Here is a 22308-nt window from a genome sequence, read left to right on the forward strand (position 1 = left end):
GATAAATATTTAAGTAAATAACCAAAAAAATCAGTTAACACTACTTTTACTCAAGTGTTTGATACTACTGATTTGAAAGGTAGCCCCACACCTTTCAAGTAAAGACAAAAATTTTTACAATATACAGATAGAAACACAAGGAAGAGCAAGCTATTGTTCTAATAAAGTAGCTGACCCAACAAAAATTCATCCATCAAAGAGAATCAGAAACATCCAAAACGAAAGCTCATCTAAAATACTAATATTAATACTGGTCTAAAATATTGATATTATTACCGATTCTGATACTATGGTTATTGAGACTAGTGGGGATAAATGCTTTGACACACCAATATCTGATACTAACTCCAGAATGAGGAGGTATTGCACAAATTCATCAGTTTTGAAATTATTAACAGCAGCAAAGTTATCATCAAGAAAAGTTGCAGCGGTGTGCAATTTTTTAGTTAAATATATTGGATCAGATATAGAAACACCTAATTATTCAATAATATATACTATGAGAGAAGCAAAAAACTTAAAAATGTCATATAAAAAAAATTAAAAAATGAAAACTGGTGCCTCCACTTTGATGATTAATATTTTAACTATAATGAACACCAAGTAGTGGTTCTAAAAAATGGTACAAAGGAAGTAAAATTAGCTGTTCTTATCTTAAAAGATGGTAAAGCACAAATTTTAATGGATTGGTTAAAATTATTTATAAACTTTGGCATATATATAATTCTGACATATATAAAATTCGCAGAATGGACACACACGAGCAGTGAACGCCTGAGGAAAGAAATGAAGTACATTAGAATAAAGGAGAATAATTTTTCAAACAAAGTATATTTTGACAGTTGTCAAGACAAAAATAAAGATTAATAAAGGAATATTTAAAATATAAATAAGACAGTAAATGCACCTAAACAGTAATAACAATAATAATAAAAAATAAATTAATATAAAAATACTAATATAAACTAAGATAAACAAAAAATATATCACCAAACAAAAAATAAATAAAACAAAAAATACATTATGCATACAACAATGAAAGGCCTCAGAATGGAAAAAAAACATTAATGCCAATGTTTAAACATAATTTGTGTCGTGATTAAGTAATAAACATCTCCTCAGAGTCGCATCTATTATTACTGGCGTTTCGATGAGGATCAGCACTTATAACTAGTTTATCCCGTCAGACAAACGCCATCGCCACTTATGCTTTACCCCGCGACTTACGTCTATTCCATACTGCAGTAAAAAAGGATTCACTACAAATAGCCAAAACCCAACCACTCCCAAATTTGTAAAACACAAATATTTTTTTGATGATACGATATAGAAAGTGTCGATCTACTGCACAATATAAATAAAAATAATAAAATAAATCACTTACTATACCACCGGTAGAAAAAACTAAGAACAATAAATTAAAAGTCAAATAAAAACACCAAAAACAAAACTAAAACAACTAAAGTGTGTAAACAGAAAATACTAATAAATTAACCCCTAAAACCATTTAAACCATATAGGTACATCCAGCACAAATAAATCCAAAACAATCAAATGGCAATATACCCTATTAAAAACCCTTTTAAAATTAAATAAAACACAATAGAGTCTTTAAAAAACTCTAACGCTGTCATAGGTACTTCATTCGAATTTCGTTAACCAATCTAAAGTGTTAGAAAATGAAACCACCCGCGCAACTTAAAATCATAACTAAAAATCAAGTAATATATGACAAAGTGGAATATATATATATCGCCTACAAAAATGTAAAGATTTAAAAATGTAGTGAAGTATATAAGAAACTCTCTGAATAATAATAAAAGACGAAAATTGTGCATGTAAAAATTATAACAAAGCTGAGTAATGAATGTAATACAATATAGCACAAAAGTTCCTTGATAATGGTAAAATATGAAAATCAGCGGATAAATAATATACCAAAAAATAGTTTAATAAGATAAACTAAACACTAAAGTAAGACCAGATAAAGTTTAGCCAAATAAGTGGTTAAAAAATTATTTTGGGTGATAAAGCAATAATATTAGTCGTCATATAAAAAGGATGTACGAAGCGAGAAAAATATTGTTTAGAAGTAAAGCCTTCTTAACGGTCTAAATTTAAGATAACTTTGAGACCATATCTAAATCGAAGTTTCCGAAAAAGTAACCTTTTCTTTACGTTCGAATTAAACGTAATTTTGAGACCATAACAAAACAACAACAAAAAGACGCCCATCAACAAAACATATTGAAAGCCGCTAGTCAAAAAGAATTGCTCATATATATATATATATATATATATATATATATATATATATATATATATATATATATATATATATATATATATATATATACATATATATATACACACACACACACACATATATATATATATATATATATATATATATATATACATACACACACACACAATATATATATACACATATATATACATACACATACATATTTACATATATACAAACACACGTACATCTACAAACATACATACATACATACATACATATATATGATACATATATACATACATACACACACACACATACACATATAAATATATATATATATAAACTACGAGTTTTTTCTATGGTCCGAATTAAACGTTTTATTGAGACCACAACAAAAACGATACAAAAAACTTCATCAACAAAGAACATAACTAAATCGAGGTTGACAAAGAGTAAAACTTATATGAAATAATATTTTAGTAAAAAATACAATAAAAGAAAAACAGACAATTTTCGGTTAAAATGGTATTTAATTAAATAGAGTAACATTAAAAATATACCAAATACAAAATTAATGTAAACAGCGGGAAAACATATTTTAAAATAAGGTTTTCTCTACGGTCCGAATTAACATATATTTGAGACCATAACAAATGCACGATAAAAAGTTTAATTCTAAACAATCAAATATGGATAAAACTAGAAAAATGATGTAAGGTAAACCAATAATATTATAACACCTAAATAGTAACACCTAGGAACTGTAATTTAGTGACAAAATAAAGATAACTTTAAGGTCATATATCATGCATTAAAAATGAAAACTGGTGTATCCACTTTAAAGGAAAATATTTTAACTATAATGAACACCAAGTAGTGGTTCTTAAAAATGGTACAAAGGAAGTAAAATTAGCTGTTCTTATCTTAAAAGATGGTAAAGCACAATTTTTAATGGATTGGTTAAAATTATTGACTCTTGATTTATGGAATTGTATAGAAATGATTATAACAGATACAACTGCTGTTAATACTGGTAAAAAAAAAAAAGGACAGTAACTAGACTACAAAAAAAGTTTAGTGACCTTGGATTTGATAACCTACAGTATGTTTCATGTCAACATCATGTTCTGGACAGAGTTTTGAAGTTGGTCATTGATTCTGTTGCCTGAAAAGGCTTCTTCACCTGACTTACAATATTTTTTTATTAAATTCATTTTTGAAAATTAAAAAAATCTTGTTGAAGCATTTGATAACAGCGGTCCTTCATTAAACTGCAAAATTTTATAATGGAGAGATGATATGAAATTGCTTTATGATCTAAGCAAAGCATATCGTTTTTATAAAGAAAATGGATATTTTCCTAAAATTAATTTTCCTAATAAATTACTAATAATTTTAAAATTAAAATTAATTTTCCTAATAAATCTCTTTACTGTGCAAGACGGAATTCAAGAGAAATTTACGCATTTTTAAGTTATTTTCTTGTTAACTTGTCTAGAGAACAACATGAAGTAGTTTGTAATTTTGTAAGTGGTAACTTGCACAAAATATGGTTTGGAAAACATATTTTTAATGAAAATGATTTTAGTAATTTTGAAGAAGATATCAAGAAAGTTGGTAATAGCCAGAAAGCTCTTACTTGCTTGAAAATGCATTGGACTAAAGAAGCATCAATTATTGCAAACATCCAGCGCAGTAATATATGTGCTGAAAAAGCACTAAAAGTTGCTCAAGACTTGCCAAGATGTATAAACTCTGAGAAACTTAATTTAAAACTTATTTTGTCTAATATTAAGATGTAAAAAAAAGAAAATTAATTACAAACTGCAAATACAAATACAATATTGTTTTAATGATTAGAGATATTTTTGTTTTTTATTGGTGGATGATCTTTTTGAAAAAATAATGCAAATGAATATGATTTTATGTTGTTATACATAATTGTTCATTAGAAAATAACATAGGACATATGTGTTGTAAAAAAGTCTCCACCCTAATATATATACAAAATAATTGTTATATTATTTAAAATATTAAATGAGATACTGCATATTTAATTTAGATATTAAATGAGATATTTACAGCTGAGATATTTACATCATATTTAAAAATATACCAAAGGCTATGTGGATTGTGGCAATTTCCGCATTCTCAAAAGTAAATTAACAGAATCAGGTTATGTAAGTGCTTGTTATTATTTAGCTTGTTTCATCAAAAGAATCCTGAAAATTATTGCAAACTTTTGGATCAATTTTCTGTGAAAAAAATTGTGCTTTTATATGTTGAGGAGCATTTTTATTGTGCAAAATCCCACACTGGTCATATTGAGTTTAATCTAAGACAATGGCAGTCAACTACTGAAGAAATAATTAAAAAATCGAATTTTAGAAAAAGAATGTAGGATTCATTAGTTTCTTCACTTCTTTGTATAAATAACTGTGGCAACTTTTTTTGTGACTACTATTTTAATTAGACAACATATCCAAATGTATGATTGGTAATCGTCATACAACAGCTATTAGCCAAAAGGAATTGCTTCGCAAGATAGCAGAAATGCAAACTTTTTGTTGAAACTTGCTCCTAGTCACTAAACCGGATGCCACTCTTATCTTCAAACATTATCCAAGGTTTTTGAATATAGATAAAAAATCTAGTTATTTAAATAATTTACAATTTCAAAAAACTTTTTTTGTATCTTTTAGCTTGGTTTCAAATACAAATCAGTTTATTTTATATCTATTTTGCGCTAATATTTAGTTACTAATATAGAAAAAACAGTTACTACAAAAAAAATTACAAGAAAAAAAAATATATATATATAGACATAAAAGTCTAAATATAAATTTGTACTTAAAGCAATACATGAGCAATATACAATAAGTAAAAAAAAAGATTTCAAAACAATAATTAAACGTTCAACCACATATCTTAAAACAATTTAATAATAAGTAAATGTAAGTTAACAATTACTACTATAGTAATTTTAACTTAAGTATTTAATTGACTTATAACTTGATATTAGCTTGAGATGTTTATATAGGGAAGAAAACCATATAAATCTATTCAACTAATTAAGAAAAATAAAGAATAACATAAATAACAAATCAGATATTGCAATGACTAAACTAAAGTTTTGAAACGGAGTTTAGTCACATTGAATTAAAAGCTATTATTTGTTAATAAAGTAATTATTATAATTTAAAACCATGAATAACTTTATTATAAAAAAAAATTATTTTATCTATACCTACTTATAAATTCAAAAATACAAGCATTGTTACAAAAAAACTAAATATTCTCAATTTTTGAAGTTTTTAAATGTTCTGGTAACATTTCAAAATTGTTACGACAATATGCATATAGCATGATGAAAAACAGATACATTGAGATGTTCCTTGTTCATTAACTGTGGCCTCCAGCTTAAATACAAAACATGTTTTCAATTATGAGCTCAAAAATTCAATTCAATTTATATGCTATGAAAATTAAGTGAAATCAATTTAAACAATAGGAAAGAGTTTAATTTACAAGAACGTTCTGTTTATACCAAAAAACTTATTTCTAGGTAAAGCTCTTTTTTTTTTTCAATTTAAAAATTAAAAAAATATTAGTATCTCATTATAAAAACAGGATGTTCCTCTTTGCATAAAAATGAGTATTTATTAATATATATTGAATATATACTAATTATTTTCTACAATAAAACAAGGAAAACCAAATAAATGGAGAAAACACATAGAAAAATATATATATAGAGAGAGATAATGATATAAAAACATAAACATTATTTATGATTTAAACTTAAAAATATACATTGTTAGACAAGCAAAGTGCAATGGTTAAAATAAAAAATAAATAAAAATCGTCAAACATTAATTAAGTCATTAACTTTACATGGTTATAATAAAAGTAAACTTCAATTGACAAAAACTTGTCAATTGAAGTTTACTTTATCACATATTAAAATTGATAACAACAACAAGTAAAAACATAAGTATAAAGATAAAAACAAGAAAATAAACTCAATTTGATAAAGAATATATTGTAAAACGTAGTGATATCGATAAAGCATAAATATATAAATTCAAAAAAAAAAGTTGTATTTATTGTTTACATTTTAAAGAGATTGCAATACGATAAAATATGTTTGACTTTAACAAAGTATAACCTTGTTTGAATGAGGCACATACTCACAACAATTTAACTTTTACTATAAAAAAGTATAGAGGACTAAATGTAGCATTAAAAACTGTGACCAGAATTTAAAAAGTTCATCATACCATAAAAAAGCAGTTCTGATGTTGTGAAATTTAATCTACAATTTGTAAATTAAGTTTAGTAAACTTTCATTCAAAGCTATTATGTTAACTGACTTAACGTACAAGATTTTGAATAACTTTATAAGCAAATACGAGATTTATAACATTATAAAAACATTTATTACTATTTTATCACAATTTTAAAAATAACATTACGAAATGGCTTAAGTATGATAAAAAACAGATACCTGGAGGTGGTGCTATTGTTGTTTCTTTACCTTAAATACAAAACTTATTTAATTATTACCAGCTAAAGTATTAAATCCTCTTTTCATGTTATAAAAAATTTGTGAATTCAGTTTAAACATAATTAAAGAGTTTATTTTACAACAACATTTAGCTTATACTTTAACACTTTTATTAAAAACTGCTGATTTTTTCAACAATTAAACAATAAAACAAAAAAATTATCTTTGTTAAAAAAAATCAAGATAGTCTTGTTTTTGTATACACAAAAATTGATATGTTTATAAATTAAAATACAGCAAGAACATTTTTCTTTACAAAATAACGAAAAGAATTTAAAAACAAAAACAAAACTTTTATATTAGGATTTTGGTAGACCACTAATCAAATCAAACCCTTCAAAAATCTAAATTGATTAAAATTTACTCTTTAATGACAAAATTAAGAAAAAATCTTTTTGTTTTGTTTTTAGAATATATTTGGTCTTAGAAAGCTCAAAATATCATCATCTTGTTGTGGCAATTGTCTCTCTTAAACTATTAAAGCTATTAACTTGAAATGATCTAAATTTACTTTCATTACTATAAAGAAGATCCTGTACCAAAGTCAAAAAAATATACTGAACAGATTTTTTTTTAGAAGAATAACACTCAAAGAGAAAAAAACGAGGCGTTTTTGACCATATTTTGACTTAAAAATCTTTGAATCCGATTTTAAAACCTAAAAACTTTTGGCTTAAAAATCTTTTAAGCTATTTTATAACCTAATGAATCAGTAGATTCATTAGGTTTAATAATGATAATAATAATTGTATTGATTGATAAATTAGCAGAATGATAGATTGTAGAAAGAATTCATGGAACAACAAGAAGAAACTTTTCATGGGAGTTTTAAATTAAAAATGTTTATTTGTTTTACAAATTTATGAAGGTTTGTAAATTACAGTTCATTCATTAAAAGAAGTTGTTTAGGTGTCTCAAAAGAACCAGAGTTTTATTGAGATTGCAGAAATTTTTTATTAAACACAATACAAATGCAACAATATAGCATATCATTACCAAATACGAATAAAAATACATAATTGACCCTATCTTTGAATTTTGTTGATCTAACTACGTGTCACAATGTTTTAAAAGTTAATGCAACTATGAACAACCTTTTATGCTCAACATAATAACATATGTCTATTTCTTTCACTTGTTTTCCTAATTTCAGATTGCAATGAATAGGTCTTGCAAATCTTCTTATTAATTATATGTTTTTCGATAATGTCTTTGGCAGAAAACAAAAGAACTTTTACAAGCATGCAAATGCAAAATCTTACTAACTTCACTTGATTCTGGATCATCTTCTACTTTAACTAGATAACATATCAAAAAACTTGTTGGTCAAGAGAATTGTAAAACAAATGTATGATAGGTTACCGTCATCCGACAGCTCTTAGCCAAAGGAAATGCATGGCAAGATAGCAGAAACACAAAATTTTTGTTAAAACATACTCCTAGTCACTAAACCTGATGCCACTCTTATCTTAAAACATTGTCCAAGGTTTTAAGATAAGAGTGAAAAAAAAAATTACAAGAAAAAAAATATATATATATATAGACATAAAAGTCTAAATATAAATTTGTACTTAAAGCAATACATGAGCAATATACAATAAGTAAAAAAAAAGGTTTCAAAACAATAATTAAATATTCAACCAAATATCTTAAAACAATTTAATAATAAGTAAATGTAAGTTAACAATTATTACTATAGTAATTTTAACTTAAGTATTTAATTGACTAATAATTTGATATTAGCTTGAGATGTTTATATAGGGAAGAAAACCATTAAATCTGTTCAACTAATTGAGAAAATAATAATATAACATAAATAACAAATCAGATATTGCGATGATTAAACTAAATTTTTGAAACTGAGTTTAGTCACATTGAATTAAAAGCTATTATTTGTTGATAAAGTAATTGTTATAATTTAAAACCATGAATAACTTTATTATAATCAAAAAAATTCTATCTATACCTACTTATAAATTCAAAAATACTTTTAATGTTATAAAAAATGTGTGAATTCTGTTTAAACGTAATTAAAGAGTTGATTTTACAACAACATTTAGCTCATACTTTAAAACTTTTATTAAAAACTGCTGATTTTTTTGACAATTAAACAATAAAACAAAAAAATTATCTTTGTTAAAAAAAATCAAGTCTCATTTTTGTATACACAAAAATTGATATGTTTATAAATTAAAACACAGCAAGTACATTTTTCTTTACAAAATTACGAAAAGAAATTAAAAACAAAAACAAAACTTTAATATTAGGGTTTTGGTAGACCGCTAATCAAATCAAACCCTTCAAAAATCTAAATTGATTAAAATTTACTCTTTAATGACAAAATTAAAAAAAAAAATTTTTTTTTTGCTTTTAGAATCTATTTGGTCATAGAAAGCTCAAAATATCATCATCTTGTTGCGGTGATCATCTCTACTAAACTATTAAAGCTACTAACATGAAATTATCTAAATTTACTTTCATTACTATAAAGAGGATCCTGTACCAAAGTCGAAAAAATATACCGAACAGATTTTTTTTCACAAGAATAACACTCAAAGAGGAAAAAACGAGGCGTTTTTGACCATATGTTGGTATAAAAACATTATTATAATCGGATTATAATATCGTCATAAAAGTGGTAGAGGACATCCATAACAACAAAAGGAACAAATCCCGAAAAACTTCATGGAAATCGATTAAAAAAATCATGAGATATTCACCGGAAAATCGTGAATTTTAGTAAACTGAGAAAAACACATTCAAACAAAATAAAGCATATAGTTCTTCAAATAAAAAGAAAAAACTAAAACTATTATGCACCATAAGAGATATCATCATCAACTACTGTGTGCTCATTAAAGTTTTATTTTCAGAATATAAACTTATTTTCAGAACTTCTTCGCTGCGACATTCATGCTAGCTTTAGCTATGTAACTGTTATAATTTCTTTGTTTATCAAGTTAAAAAATATTTTTATGGGATCAAACATGTTCCTAAAACCACAAAACTTTTCTATACTATGGTATTCTTTATCCATTTCTAAAAAAACTAATATTGTACTTAAATAAACATCAAAACTTCATTGCTGCTGTTTTGTTTACAGTTTTGGTAGAATAAAACTTCTGAATGAAATTAGGAGACAGTGTTATAAGCAATATCAATATCATAAAGGTAATATAGAAAACTTTTGATAGCAAACAATGGCAGCTATCAGTTCATCTCATATGACGGTGTTCATAAAGATCTAGCAGTCATTTGTAACATTGAACTGATCCTAATGAGCAGAACTATCATTTTTATTTACAAAACCATTAGTTATAATTTTTACACATTATTTACTGCTGGAACTGGATGTGCACATGTCCATTTTTAATTTTTTGTTTGCAATGATACATTCAAATTTTATGCAAATTAGATACATTTTCTTCAGCTGCATGGATTGTTGATTGATTTTGGTTTCCATTAAAGAGTATAAGGTTTTTAATAAGCCTTAATTTTTTTTTTTTCCATTACTTTCCATTACTAATATTATTTAATCAAAGTGATAGGATAAATGTAGAGTGATTCAGAAAACAGCAACTCTTGTTCGGAATTTCAATAAAACCCACACAAATGTACCCAAAGTATTAATCAATAAACAAAAAGTAGTTTTAGAGTTGCAATCACCACATCTGGTATTTTATATTAAAAAATATACGATATACTATATGGTATAATTTCCTTTTCAGCTGTATAGCAACGGAATAAACAAAGCATTGCTATGCAAAAATTAAAAAATTTACTTATACTGCTTTATTAAAAAAATGATTTTTAATGGCGTTAGCTATATTTTTTCATAAAACTAACTTGAAATTCGTAAATTACCATAGGCATATTGCTTAAAAAATGTTTAATTGAAAAAATGATTTATTTGATTTTTAATAAGGGTCTACTAAATTAAAGCCAAAGTAGAAATAGTATTATTAATTTATACTAAATGAAATATATTTTTATACAAGCAGAACACTATAAGTGGAAAACAATGTTTTGAAGCGCTAACTATATGTTAAACATAATAAGTTAATTATAGGAACAAATCAATATAGACTTAAGATATTTATAGAAGCAAGGAAAGCATTTAAAACGCTGTAAATAATTTCACACCGTTTTAAATGCTTTCACAAATATATCATAACATGTAAATAGGAGTCAGTTTTTGAATTACAAATTCAAAAACTGATTCCTATTTACATGTTATGATAAATTTGTGAATGCCATTTTAACCATGTTAAATGTTAATTTTACAAGAACTTTCAACCTCAACTTTTTGTAATAAAATGCTAATTATTAAAAAAAATTTAAAAGAAAACAAAAAAGTATCCCTTTTCAAAAAAAAAAAAAACCTATTCTAGTTTAGTTTTTAAATAAGGATTTATATGTATATATTGAAATACAAAAAAAAAAAACAGTTGCTTCAAGAAAATCAGGAATAGATATTAAAAGAAAAACAAATATTGACACGAAAATCTGAATAATTTCATTGATTTACCCTTTAAGCAATACATTGTTATACTAGCAGAGAACAATAAGTAAAAAACAAAGTTTCTAAACCATAATTATACGTTCAACCAAATAACATGAAAAATATTTAACATTGAATAAGTGAATTTAAGCAAATAAAATAAAAATACAAGCTTTGTTACAAAAAAATTTATTAATATTCTCAATTTTTGAAGTTTTTAAAAGTTCTGGTAACATTTCAAAATTGTTACGACAATAAAATATGCATATAGAATGATGAAAAACAGATACATTGAGATGTTCCTTGTTCATTAACTGTGGCCTCCAGCTTAAATACAAAACATGTTTTCAATTATGAGCTCAAAAATTGAATTCAATTTATATGCTATGAAAAGTAAGTGAAATCAATTTAAACAATAGGAAAGAGTTTAATTTACAACAACGTTCTGTTTATACCAAAAAACTTATTTCTAGGTAAAGCTCTTTTTTTTTTTCAATTTAAAAATTTAAAAAAAAATTAGTATCTCATTATAAAAACAGGATGTTTCTCTTTGAATATAAATGAGTATTAAATAATATATATTGAATATATACTAATTATTTTCTACAATAAAACAAGGAAAATCAATTCAATGGAGAAAACACATAGAAAAAAAAAATACATAGAGATAATGACATAGAAACATAAACATTATATTTATGATTTAAACTTAAAAATATACATTGTTAAACAAGCAGAAAGAGCAATGATTAAAATAAAAAATTAAAAAAAAATCGTCAAACATTAATTAAGTCATTAACTTTACATGGTTATAATATAGAAGAACAAAAACTTGTCAATTGAAGTTTAATTTATCACATATTAAAATCGAATAACAACAAAAAGTAAAAACATAAGTATAAAGATAAAAACAAGAAAATAAACTCAATTTGATAAAGAATATATTGTAAAACGTTGTCATATCAATAAACCATAAATATACATATTAAAAAAACAAACGTTGTATTTATTGTTTACATTTCAAAGAGATTGCAATACAATAAAATATGTTTGACTTTAACAAAGTAAAACCTTATTTGAATGAGGCACATCTACAGTTTATAAATTAAGTTTAGTAAACTTTCATTCAAAGCTATTATGTTAACTGACTTAACGTACAAGATTTTGAATAACTTTATAAGCAAATACAAAATAATATATATAATATTTATAACATTATTATAAAAACATTTATTACTATTTTATCACAATTTTAAAAGTAACATTACCAAATGGTTTAAGTATGATAAAAAACAGATACCTGCAGTTGGTGGTATTGTTGTTTCTTCACCTTAAATACAAAACTTATTTAATTATTACCAGCTAAAGTATTAAATCCTCATTTTAATGTTATAAAAAATGTGTGAATTCTGTTTAAACGTAATTAAAGAGTTGATTTTACAACAACATTTAGCTCATACTTTAAAACTTTTATTAAAAACTGCTGATTTTTTTGACAATTAAACAATAAAACAAAAAAATTATCTTTGTTAAAAAAAATCAAGTCTCATTTTTGTATACACAAAAATTGATATGTTTATAAATTAAAACACAGCAAGTACATTTTTCTTTACAAAATTACGAAAAGAAATTAAAAACAAAAACAAAACTTTAATATTAGGGTTTTGGTAGACCGCTAATCAAATCAAACCCTTCAAAAATCTAAATTGATTAAAATTTACTCTTTAATGACAAAATTAAAAAAAAAAATTTTTTTTTTGCTTTTAGAATCTATTTGGTCATAGAAAGCTCAAAATATCATCATCTTGTTGCGGTGATCATCTCTACTAAACTATTAAAGCTACTAACATGAAATTATCTAAATTTACTTTCATTACTATAAAGAGGATCCTGTACCAAAGTCGAAAAAATATACCGAACAGATTTTTTTTCACAAGAATAACACTCAAAGAGGAAAAAACGAGGCGTTTTTGACCATATGTTGGTATAAAAACATTATTATAATCGGATTATAATATCGTCATAAAAGTGGTAGAGGACATCCATAACAACAAAAGGAACAAATCCCGAAAAACTTCATGGAAATCGATTAAAAAAATCATGAGATATTCACCGGAAAATCGTGAATTTTAGTAAACTGAGAAAAACACATTCAAACAAAATAAAGCATATAGTTCTTCAAATAAAAAGAAAAAACTAAAACTATTATGCACCATAAGAGATATCATCATCAACTACTGTGTGCTCATTAAAGTTTTATTTTCAGAATATAAACTTATTTTCAGAACTTCTTCGCTGCGACATTCATGCTAGCTTTAGCTATGTAACTGTTATAATTTCTTTGTTTATCAAGTTAAAAAATATTTTTATGGGATCAAACATGTTCCTAAAACCACAAAACTTTTCTATACTATGGTATTCTTTATCCATTTCTAAAAAAACTAATATTGTACTTAAATAAACATCAAAACTTCATTGCTGCTGTTTTGTTTACAGTTTTGGTAGAATAAAACTTCTGAATGAAATTAGGAGACAGTGTTATAAGCAATATCAATATCATAAAGGTAATATAGAAAACTTTTGATAGCAAACAATGGCAGCTATCAGTTCATCTCATATGACGGTGTTCATAAAGATCTAGCAGTCATTTGTAACATTGAACTGATCCTAATGAGCAGAACTATCATTTTTATTTACAAAACCATTAGTTATAATTTTTACACATTATTTACTGCTGGAACTGGATGTGCACATGTCCATTTTTAATTTTTTGTTTGCAATGATACATTCAAATTTTATGCAAATTAGATACATTTTCTTCAGCTGCATGGATTGTTGATTGATTTTGGTTTCCATTAAAGAGTATAAGGTTTTTAATAAGCCTTAATTTTTTTTTTTTCCATTACTTTCCATTACTAATATTATTTAATCAAAGTGATAGGATAAATGTAGAGTGATTCAGAAAACAGCAACTCTTGTTCGGAATTTCAATAAAACCCACACAAATGTACCCAAAGTATTAATCAATAAACAAAAAGTAGTTTTAGAGTTGCAATCACCACATCTGGTATTTTATATTAAAAAATATACGATATACTATATGGTATAATTTCCTTTTCAGCTGTATAGCAACGGAATAAACAAAGCATTGCTATGCAAAAATTAAAAAATTTACTTATACTGCTTTATTAAAAAAATGATTTTTAATGGCGTTAGCTATATTTTTTCATAAAACTAACTTGAAATTCGTAAATTACCATAGGCATATTGCTTAAAAAATGTTTAATTGAAAAAATGATTTATTTGATTTTTAATAAGGGTCTACTAAATTAAAGCCAAAGTAGAAATAGTATTATTAATTTATACTAAATGAAATATATTTTTATACAAGCAGAACACTATAAGTGGAAAACAATGTTTTGAAGCGCTAACTATATGTTAAACATAATAAGTTAATTATAGGAACAAATCAATATAGACTTAAGATATTTATAGAAGCAAGGAAAGCATTTAAAACGCTGTAAATAATTTCACACCGTTTTAAATGCTTTCACAAATATATCATAACATGTAAATAGGAGTCAGTTTTTGAATTACAAATTCAAAAACTGATTCCTATTTACATGTTATGATAAATTTGTGAATGCCATTTTAACCATGTTAAATGTTAATTTTACAAGAACTTTCAACCTCAACTTTTTGTAATAAAATGCTAATTATTAAAAAAAATTTAAAAGAAAACAAAAAAGTATCCCTTTTCAAAAAAAAAAAAAACCTATTCTAGTTTAGTTTTTAAATAAGGATTTATATGTATATATTGAAATACAAAAAAAAAAAACAGTTGCTTCAAGAAAATCAGGAATAGATATTAAAAGAAAAACAAATATTGACACGAAAATCTGAATAATTTCATTGATTTACCCTTTAAGCAATACATTGTTATACTAGCAGAGAACAATAAGTAAAAAACAAAGTTTCTAAACCATAATTATACGTTCAACCAAATAACATGAAAAATATTTAACATTGAATAAGTGAATTTAAGCAAATAAAATAAAAATACAAGCTTTGTTACAAAAAAATTTATTAATATTCTCAATTTTTGAAGTTTTTAAAAGTTCTGGTAACATTTCAAAATTGTTACGACAATAAAATATGCATATAGAATGATGAAAAACAGATACATTGAGATGTTCCTTGTTCATTAACTGTGGCCTCCAGCTTAAATACAAAACATGTTTTCAATTATGAGCTCAAAAATTGAATTCAATTTATATGCTATGAAAAGTAAGTGAAATCAATTTAAACAATAGGAAAGAGTTTAATTTACAACAACGTTCTGTTTATACCAAAAAACTTATTTCTAGGTAAAGCTCTTTTTTTTTTTCAATTTAAAAATTTAAAAAAAAATTAGTATCTCATTATAAAAACAGGATGTTTCTCTTTGAATATAAATGAGTATTAAATAATATATATTGAATATATACTAATTATTTTCTACAATAAAACAAGGAAAATCAATTCAATGGAGAAAACACATAGAAAAAAAAAATACATAGAGATAATGACATAGAAACATAAACATTATATTTATGATTTAAACTTAAAAATATACATTGTTAAACAAGCAGAAAGAGCAATGATTAAAATAAAAAATTAAAAAAAAATCGTCAAACATTAATTAAGTCATTAACTTTACATGGTTATAATATAGAAGAACAAAAACTTGTCAATTGAAGTTTAATTTATCACATATTAAAATCGAATAACAACAAAAAGTAAAAACATAAGTATAAAGATAAAAACAAGAAAATAAACTCAATTTGATAAAGAATATATTGTAAAACGTTGTCATATCAATAAACCATAAATATACATATTAAAAAAACAAACGTTGTATTTATTGTTTACATTTCAAAGAGATTGCAATACAATAAAATATGTTTGACTTTAACAAAGTAAAACCTTATTTGAATGAGGCACATCTACAGTTTATAAATTAAGTTTAGTAAACTTTCATTCAAAGCTATTATGTTAACTGACTTAACGTACAAGATTTTGAATAACTTTATAAGCAAATACAAAATAATATATATAATATTTATAACATTATTATAAAAACATTTATTACTATTTTATCACAATTTTAAAAGTAACATTACCAAATGGTTTAAGTATGATAAAAAACAGATACCTGCAGTTGGTGGTATTGTTGTTTCTTCACCTTAAATACAAAACTTATTTAATTATTACCAGCTAAAGTATTAAATCCTCATTTTAATGTTATAAAAAATGTGTGAATTCTGTTTAAACGTAATTAAAGAGTTGATTTTACAACAACATTTAGCTCATACTTTAAAACTTTTATTAAAAACTGCTGATTTTTTTGACAATTAAACAATAAAACAAAAAAATTATCTTTGTTAAAAAAAATCAAGTCTCATTTTTGTATACACAAAAATTGATATGTTTATAAATTAAAACACAGCAAGTACATTTTTCTTTACAAAATTACGAAAAGAAATTAAAAACAAAAACAAAACTTTAATATTAGGGTTTTGGTAGACCGCTAATCAAATCAAACCCTTCAAAAATCTAAATTGATTAAAATTTACTCTTTAATGACAAAATTAAAAAAAAAAATTTTTTTTTTGCTTTTAGAATCTATTTGGTCATAGAAAGCTCAAAATATCATCATCTTGTTGCGGTGATCATCTCTACTAAACTATTAAAGCTACTAACATGAAATTATCTAAATTTACTTTCATTACTATAAAGAGGATCCTGTACCAAAGTCGAAAAAATATACCGAACAGATTTTTTTTCACAAGAATAACACTCAAAGAGGAAAAAACGAGGCGTTTTTGACCATATGTTGGTATAAAAACATTATTATAATCGGATTATAATATCGTCATAAAAGTGGTAGAGGACATCCATAACAACAAAAGGAACAAATCCCGAAAAACTTCATGGAAATCGATTAAAAAAATCATGAGATATTCACCGGAAAATCGTGAATTTTAGTAAACTGAGAAAAACACATTCAAACAAAATAAAGCATATAGTTCTTCAAATAAAAAGAAAAAACTAAAACTATTATGCACCATAAGAGATATCATCATCAACTACTGTGTGCTCATTAAAGTTTTATTTTCAGAATATAAACTTATTTTCAGAACTTCTTCGCTGCGACATTCATGCTAGCTTTAGCTATGTAACTGTTATAATTTCTTTGTTTATCAAGTTAAAAAATATTTTTATGGGATCAAACATGTTCCTAAAACCACAAAACTTTTCTATACTATGGTATTCTTTATCCATTTCTAAAAAAACTAATATTGTACTTAAATAAACATCAAAACTTCATTGCTGCTGTTTTGTTTACAGTTTTGGTAGAATAAAACTTCTGAATGAAATTAGGAGACAGTGTTATAAGCAATATCAATATCATAAAGGTAATATAGAAAACTTTTGATAGCAAACAATGGCAGCTATCAGTTCATCTCATATGACGGTGTTCATAAAGATCTAGCAGTCATTTGTAACATTGAACTGATCCTAATGAGCAGAACTATCATTTTTATTTACAAAACCATTAGTTATAATTTTTACACATTATTTACTGCTGGAACTGGATGTGCACATGTCCATTTTTAATTTTTTGTTTGCAATGATACATTCAAATTTTATGCAAATTAGATACATTTTCTTCAGCTGCATGGATTGTTGATTGATTTTGGTTTCCATTAAAGAGTATAAGGTTTTTAATAAGCCTTAATTTTTTTTTTTTCCATTACTTTCCATTACTAATATTATTTAATCAAAGTGATAGGATAAATGTAGAGTGATTCAGAAAACAGCAACTCTTGTTCGGAATTTCAATAAAACCCACACAAATGTACCCAAAGTATTAATCAATAAACAAAAAGTAGTTTTAGAGTTGCAATCACCACATCTGGTATTTTATATTAAAAAATATACGATATACTATATGGTATAATTTCCTTTTCAGCTGTATAGCAACGGAATAAACAAAGCATTGCTATGCAAAAATTAAAAAATTTACTTATACTGCTTTATTAAAAAAATGATTTTTAATGGCGTTAGCTATATTTTTTCATAAAACTAACTTGAAATTCGTAAATTACCATAGGCATATTGCTTAAAAAATGTTTAATTGAAAAAATGATTTATTTGATTTTTAATAAGGGTCTACTAAATTAAAGCCAAAGTAGAAATAGTATTATTAATTTATACTAAATGAAATATATTTTTATACAAGCAGAACACTATAAGTGGAAAACAATGTTTTGAAGCGCTAACTATATGTTAAACATAATAAGTTAATTATAGGAACAAATCAATATAGACTTAAGATATTTATAGAAGCAAGGAAAGCATTTAAAACGCTGTAAATAATTTCACACCGTTTTAAATGCTTTCACAAATATATCATAACATGTAAATAGGAGTCAGTTTTTGAATTACAAATTCAAAAACTGATTCCTATTTACATGTTATGATAAATTTGTGAATGCCATTTTAACCATGTTAAATGTTAATTTTACAAGAACTTTCAACCTCAACTTTTTGTAATAAAATGCTAATTATTAAAAAAAATTTAAAAGAAAACAAAAAAGTATCCCTTTTCAAAAAAAAAAAAAACCTATTCTAGTTTAGTTTTTAAATAAGGATTTATATGTATATATTGAAATACAAAAAAAAAAAACAGTTGCTTCAAGAAAATCAGGAATAGATATTAAAAGAAAAACAAATATTGACACGAAAATCTGAATAATTTCATTGATTTACCCTTTAAGCAATACATTGTTATACTAGCAGAGAACAATAAGTAAAAAACAAAGTTTCTAAACCATAATTATACGTTCAACCAAATAACATGAAAAATATTTAACATTGAATAAGTGAATTTAAGCAAATAAAATAAAAATACAAGCTTTGTTACAAAAAAATTTATTAATATTCTCAATTTTTGAAGTTTTTAAAAGTTCTGGTAACATTTCAAAATTGTTACGACAATAAAATATGCATATAGAATGATGAAAAACAGATACATTGAGATGTTCCTTGTTCATTAACTGTGGCCTCCAGCTTAAATACAAAACATGTTTTCAATTATGAGCTCAAAAATTGAATTCAATTTATATGCTATGAAAAGTAAGTGAAATCAATTTAAACAATAGGAAAGAGTTTAATTTACAACAACGTTCTGTTTATACCAAAAAACTTATTTCTAGGTAAAGCTCTTTTTTTTTTTCAATTTAAAAATTTAAAAAAAAATTAGTATCTCATTATAAAAACAGGATGTTTCTCTTTGAATATAAATGAGTATTAAATAATATATATTGAATATATACTAATTATTTTCTACAATAAAACAAGGAAAATCAATTCAATGGAGAAAACACATAGAAAAAAAAAATACATAGAGATAATGACATAGAAACATAAACATTATATTTATGATTTAAACTTAAAAATATACATTGTTAAACAAGCAGAAAGAGCAATGATTAAAATAAAAAATTAAAAAAAAATCGTCAAACATTAATTAAGTCATTAACTTTACATGGTTATAATATAGAAGAACAAAAACTTGTCAATTGAAGTTTAATTTATCACATATTAAAATCGAATAACAACAAAAAGTAAAAACATAAGTATAAAGATAAAAACAAGAAAATAAACTCAATTTGATAAAGAATATATTGTAAAACGTTGTCATATCAATAAACCATAAATATACATATTAAAAAAACAAACGTTGTATTTATTGTTTACATTTCAAAGAGATTGCAATACAATAAAATATGTTTGACTTTAACAAAGTAAAACCTTATTTGAATGAGGCACATCTACAGTTTATAAATTAAGTTTAGTAAACTTTCATTCAAAGCTATTATGTTAACTGACTTAACGTACAAGATTTTGAATAACTTTATAAGCAAATACAAAATAATATATATAATATTTATAACATTATTATAAAAACATTTATTACTATTTTATCACAATTTTAAAAGTAACATTACCAAATGGTTTAAGTATGATAAAAAACAGATACCTGCAGTTGGTGGTATTGTTGTTTCTTCACCTTAAATACAAAACTTATTTAATTATTACCAGCTAAAGTATTAAATCCTCATTTTAATGTTATAAAAAATGTGTGAATTCTGTTTAAACGTAATTAAAGAGTTGATTTTACAACAACATTTAGCTCATACTTTAAAACTTTTATTAAAAACTGCTGATTTTTTTGACAATTAAACAATAAAACAAAAAAATTATCTTTGTTAAAAAAAATCAAGTCTCATTTTTGTATACACAAAAATTGATATGTTTATAAATTAAAACACAGCAAGTACATTTTTCTTTACAAAATTACGAAAAGAAATTAAAAACAAAAACAAAACTTTAATATTAGGGTTTTGGTAGACCGCTAATCAAATCAAACCCTTCAAAAATCTAAATTGATTAAAATTTACTCTTTAATGACAAAATTAAAAAAAAAAATTTTTTTTTTGCTTTTAGAATCTATTTGGTCATAGAAAGCTCAAAATATCATCATCTTGTTGCGGTGATCATCTCTACTAAACTATTAAAGCTACTAACATGAAATTATCTAAATTTACTTTCATTACTATAAAGAGGATCCTGTACCAAAGTCGAAAAAATATACCGAACAGATTTTTTTTCACAAGAATAACACTCAAAGAGGAAAAAACGAGGCGTTTTTGACCATATGTTGGTATAAAAACATTATTATAATCGGATTATAATATCGTCATAAAAGTGGTAGAGGACATCCATAACAACAAAAGGAACAAATCCCGAAAAACTTCATGGAAATCGATTAAAAAAATCATGAGATATTCACCGGAAAATCGTGAATTTTAGTAAACTGAGAAAAACACATTCAAACAAAATAAAGCATATAGTTCTTCAAATAAAAAGAAAAAACTAAAACTATTATGCACCATAAGAGATATCATCATCAACTACTGTGTGCTCATTAAAGTTTTATTTTCAGAATATAAACTTATTTTCAGAACTTCTTCGCTGCGACATTCATGCTAGCTTTAGCTATGTAACTGTTATAATTTCTTTGTTTATCAAGTTAAAAAATATTTTTATGGGATCAAACATGTTCCTAAAACCACAAAACTTTTCTATACTATGGTATTCTTTATCCATTTCTAAAAAAACTAATATTGTACTTAAATAAACATCAAAACTTCATTGCTGCTGTTTTGTTTACAGTTTTGGTAGAATAAAACTTCTGAATGAAATTAGGAGACAGTGTTATAAGCAATATCAATATCATAAAGGTAATATAGAAAACTTTTGATAGCAAACAATGGCAGCTATCAGTTCATCTCATATGACGGTGTTCATAAAGATCTAGCAGTCATTTGTAACATTGAACTGATCCTAATGAGCAGAACTATCATTTTTATTTACAAAACCATTAGTTATAATTTTTACACATTATTTACTGCTGGAACTGGATGTGCACATGTCCATTTTTAATTTTTTGTTTGCAATGATACATTCAAATTTTATGCAAATTAGATACATTTTCTTCAGCTGCATGGATTGTTGATTGATTTTGGTTTCCATTAAAGAGTATAAGGTTTTTAATAAGCCTTAATTTTTTTTTTTTCCATTACTTTCCATTACTAATATTATTTAATCAAAGTGATAGGATAAATGTAGAGTGATTCAGAAAACAGCAACTCTTGTTCGGAATTTCAATAAAACCCACACAAATGTACCCAAAGTATTAATCAATAAACAAAAAGTAGTTTTAGAGTTGCAATCACCACATCTGGTATTTTATATTAAAAAATATACGATATACTATATGGTATAATTTCCTTTTCAGCTGTATAGCAACGGAATAAACAAAGCATTGCTATGCAAAAATTAAAAAATTTACTTATACTGCTTTATTAAAAAAATGAT

General features: G+C 24.4%; 1 protein-coding gene across 16 annotated transcripts in view; it reads right to left on the reverse strand.

Annotated features, from left to right (window-relative positions):
- LOC136088880 (mucin-22-like) overlaps window positions 1-22308 on the reverse strand; it is a 68930-nt gene that overhangs the window by 32726 nt on the left and 13896 nt on the right. For 7 of the 16 annotated variants that reach the window (XM_065813914.1, XM_065813910.1, XM_065813923.1 and 4 more), the window contains 4 exons: window positions 20408-20437; window positions 16514-16543; window positions 12620-12649; window positions 6759-6788 (listed from right to left, as the gene is read on the reverse strand). In XM_065813914.1, the coding sequence (XP_065669986.1) occupies window positions 6759-6788; window positions 12620-12649; window positions 16514-16543; window positions 20408-20437 (120 nt within the window). The remainder of the gene's footprint in view (window positions 1-6758; window positions 6789-12619; window positions 12650-16513; window positions 16544-20407; window positions 20438-22308) is intronic. The other 9 variants (XM_065813920.1, XM_065813915.1, XM_065813909.1 and 6 more) reach the window with 6 other exon arrangements.

The sequence above is a fragment of the Hydra vulgaris genome, chromosome 12 (genome assembly GCF_038396675.1).
Source record: "Hydra vulgaris chromosome 12, alternate assembly HydraT2T_AEP".
NCBI classification, from domain to species: domain Eukaryota; kingdom Metazoa; phylum Cnidaria; class Hydrozoa; order Anthoathecata; family Hydridae; genus Hydra; species Hydra vulgaris.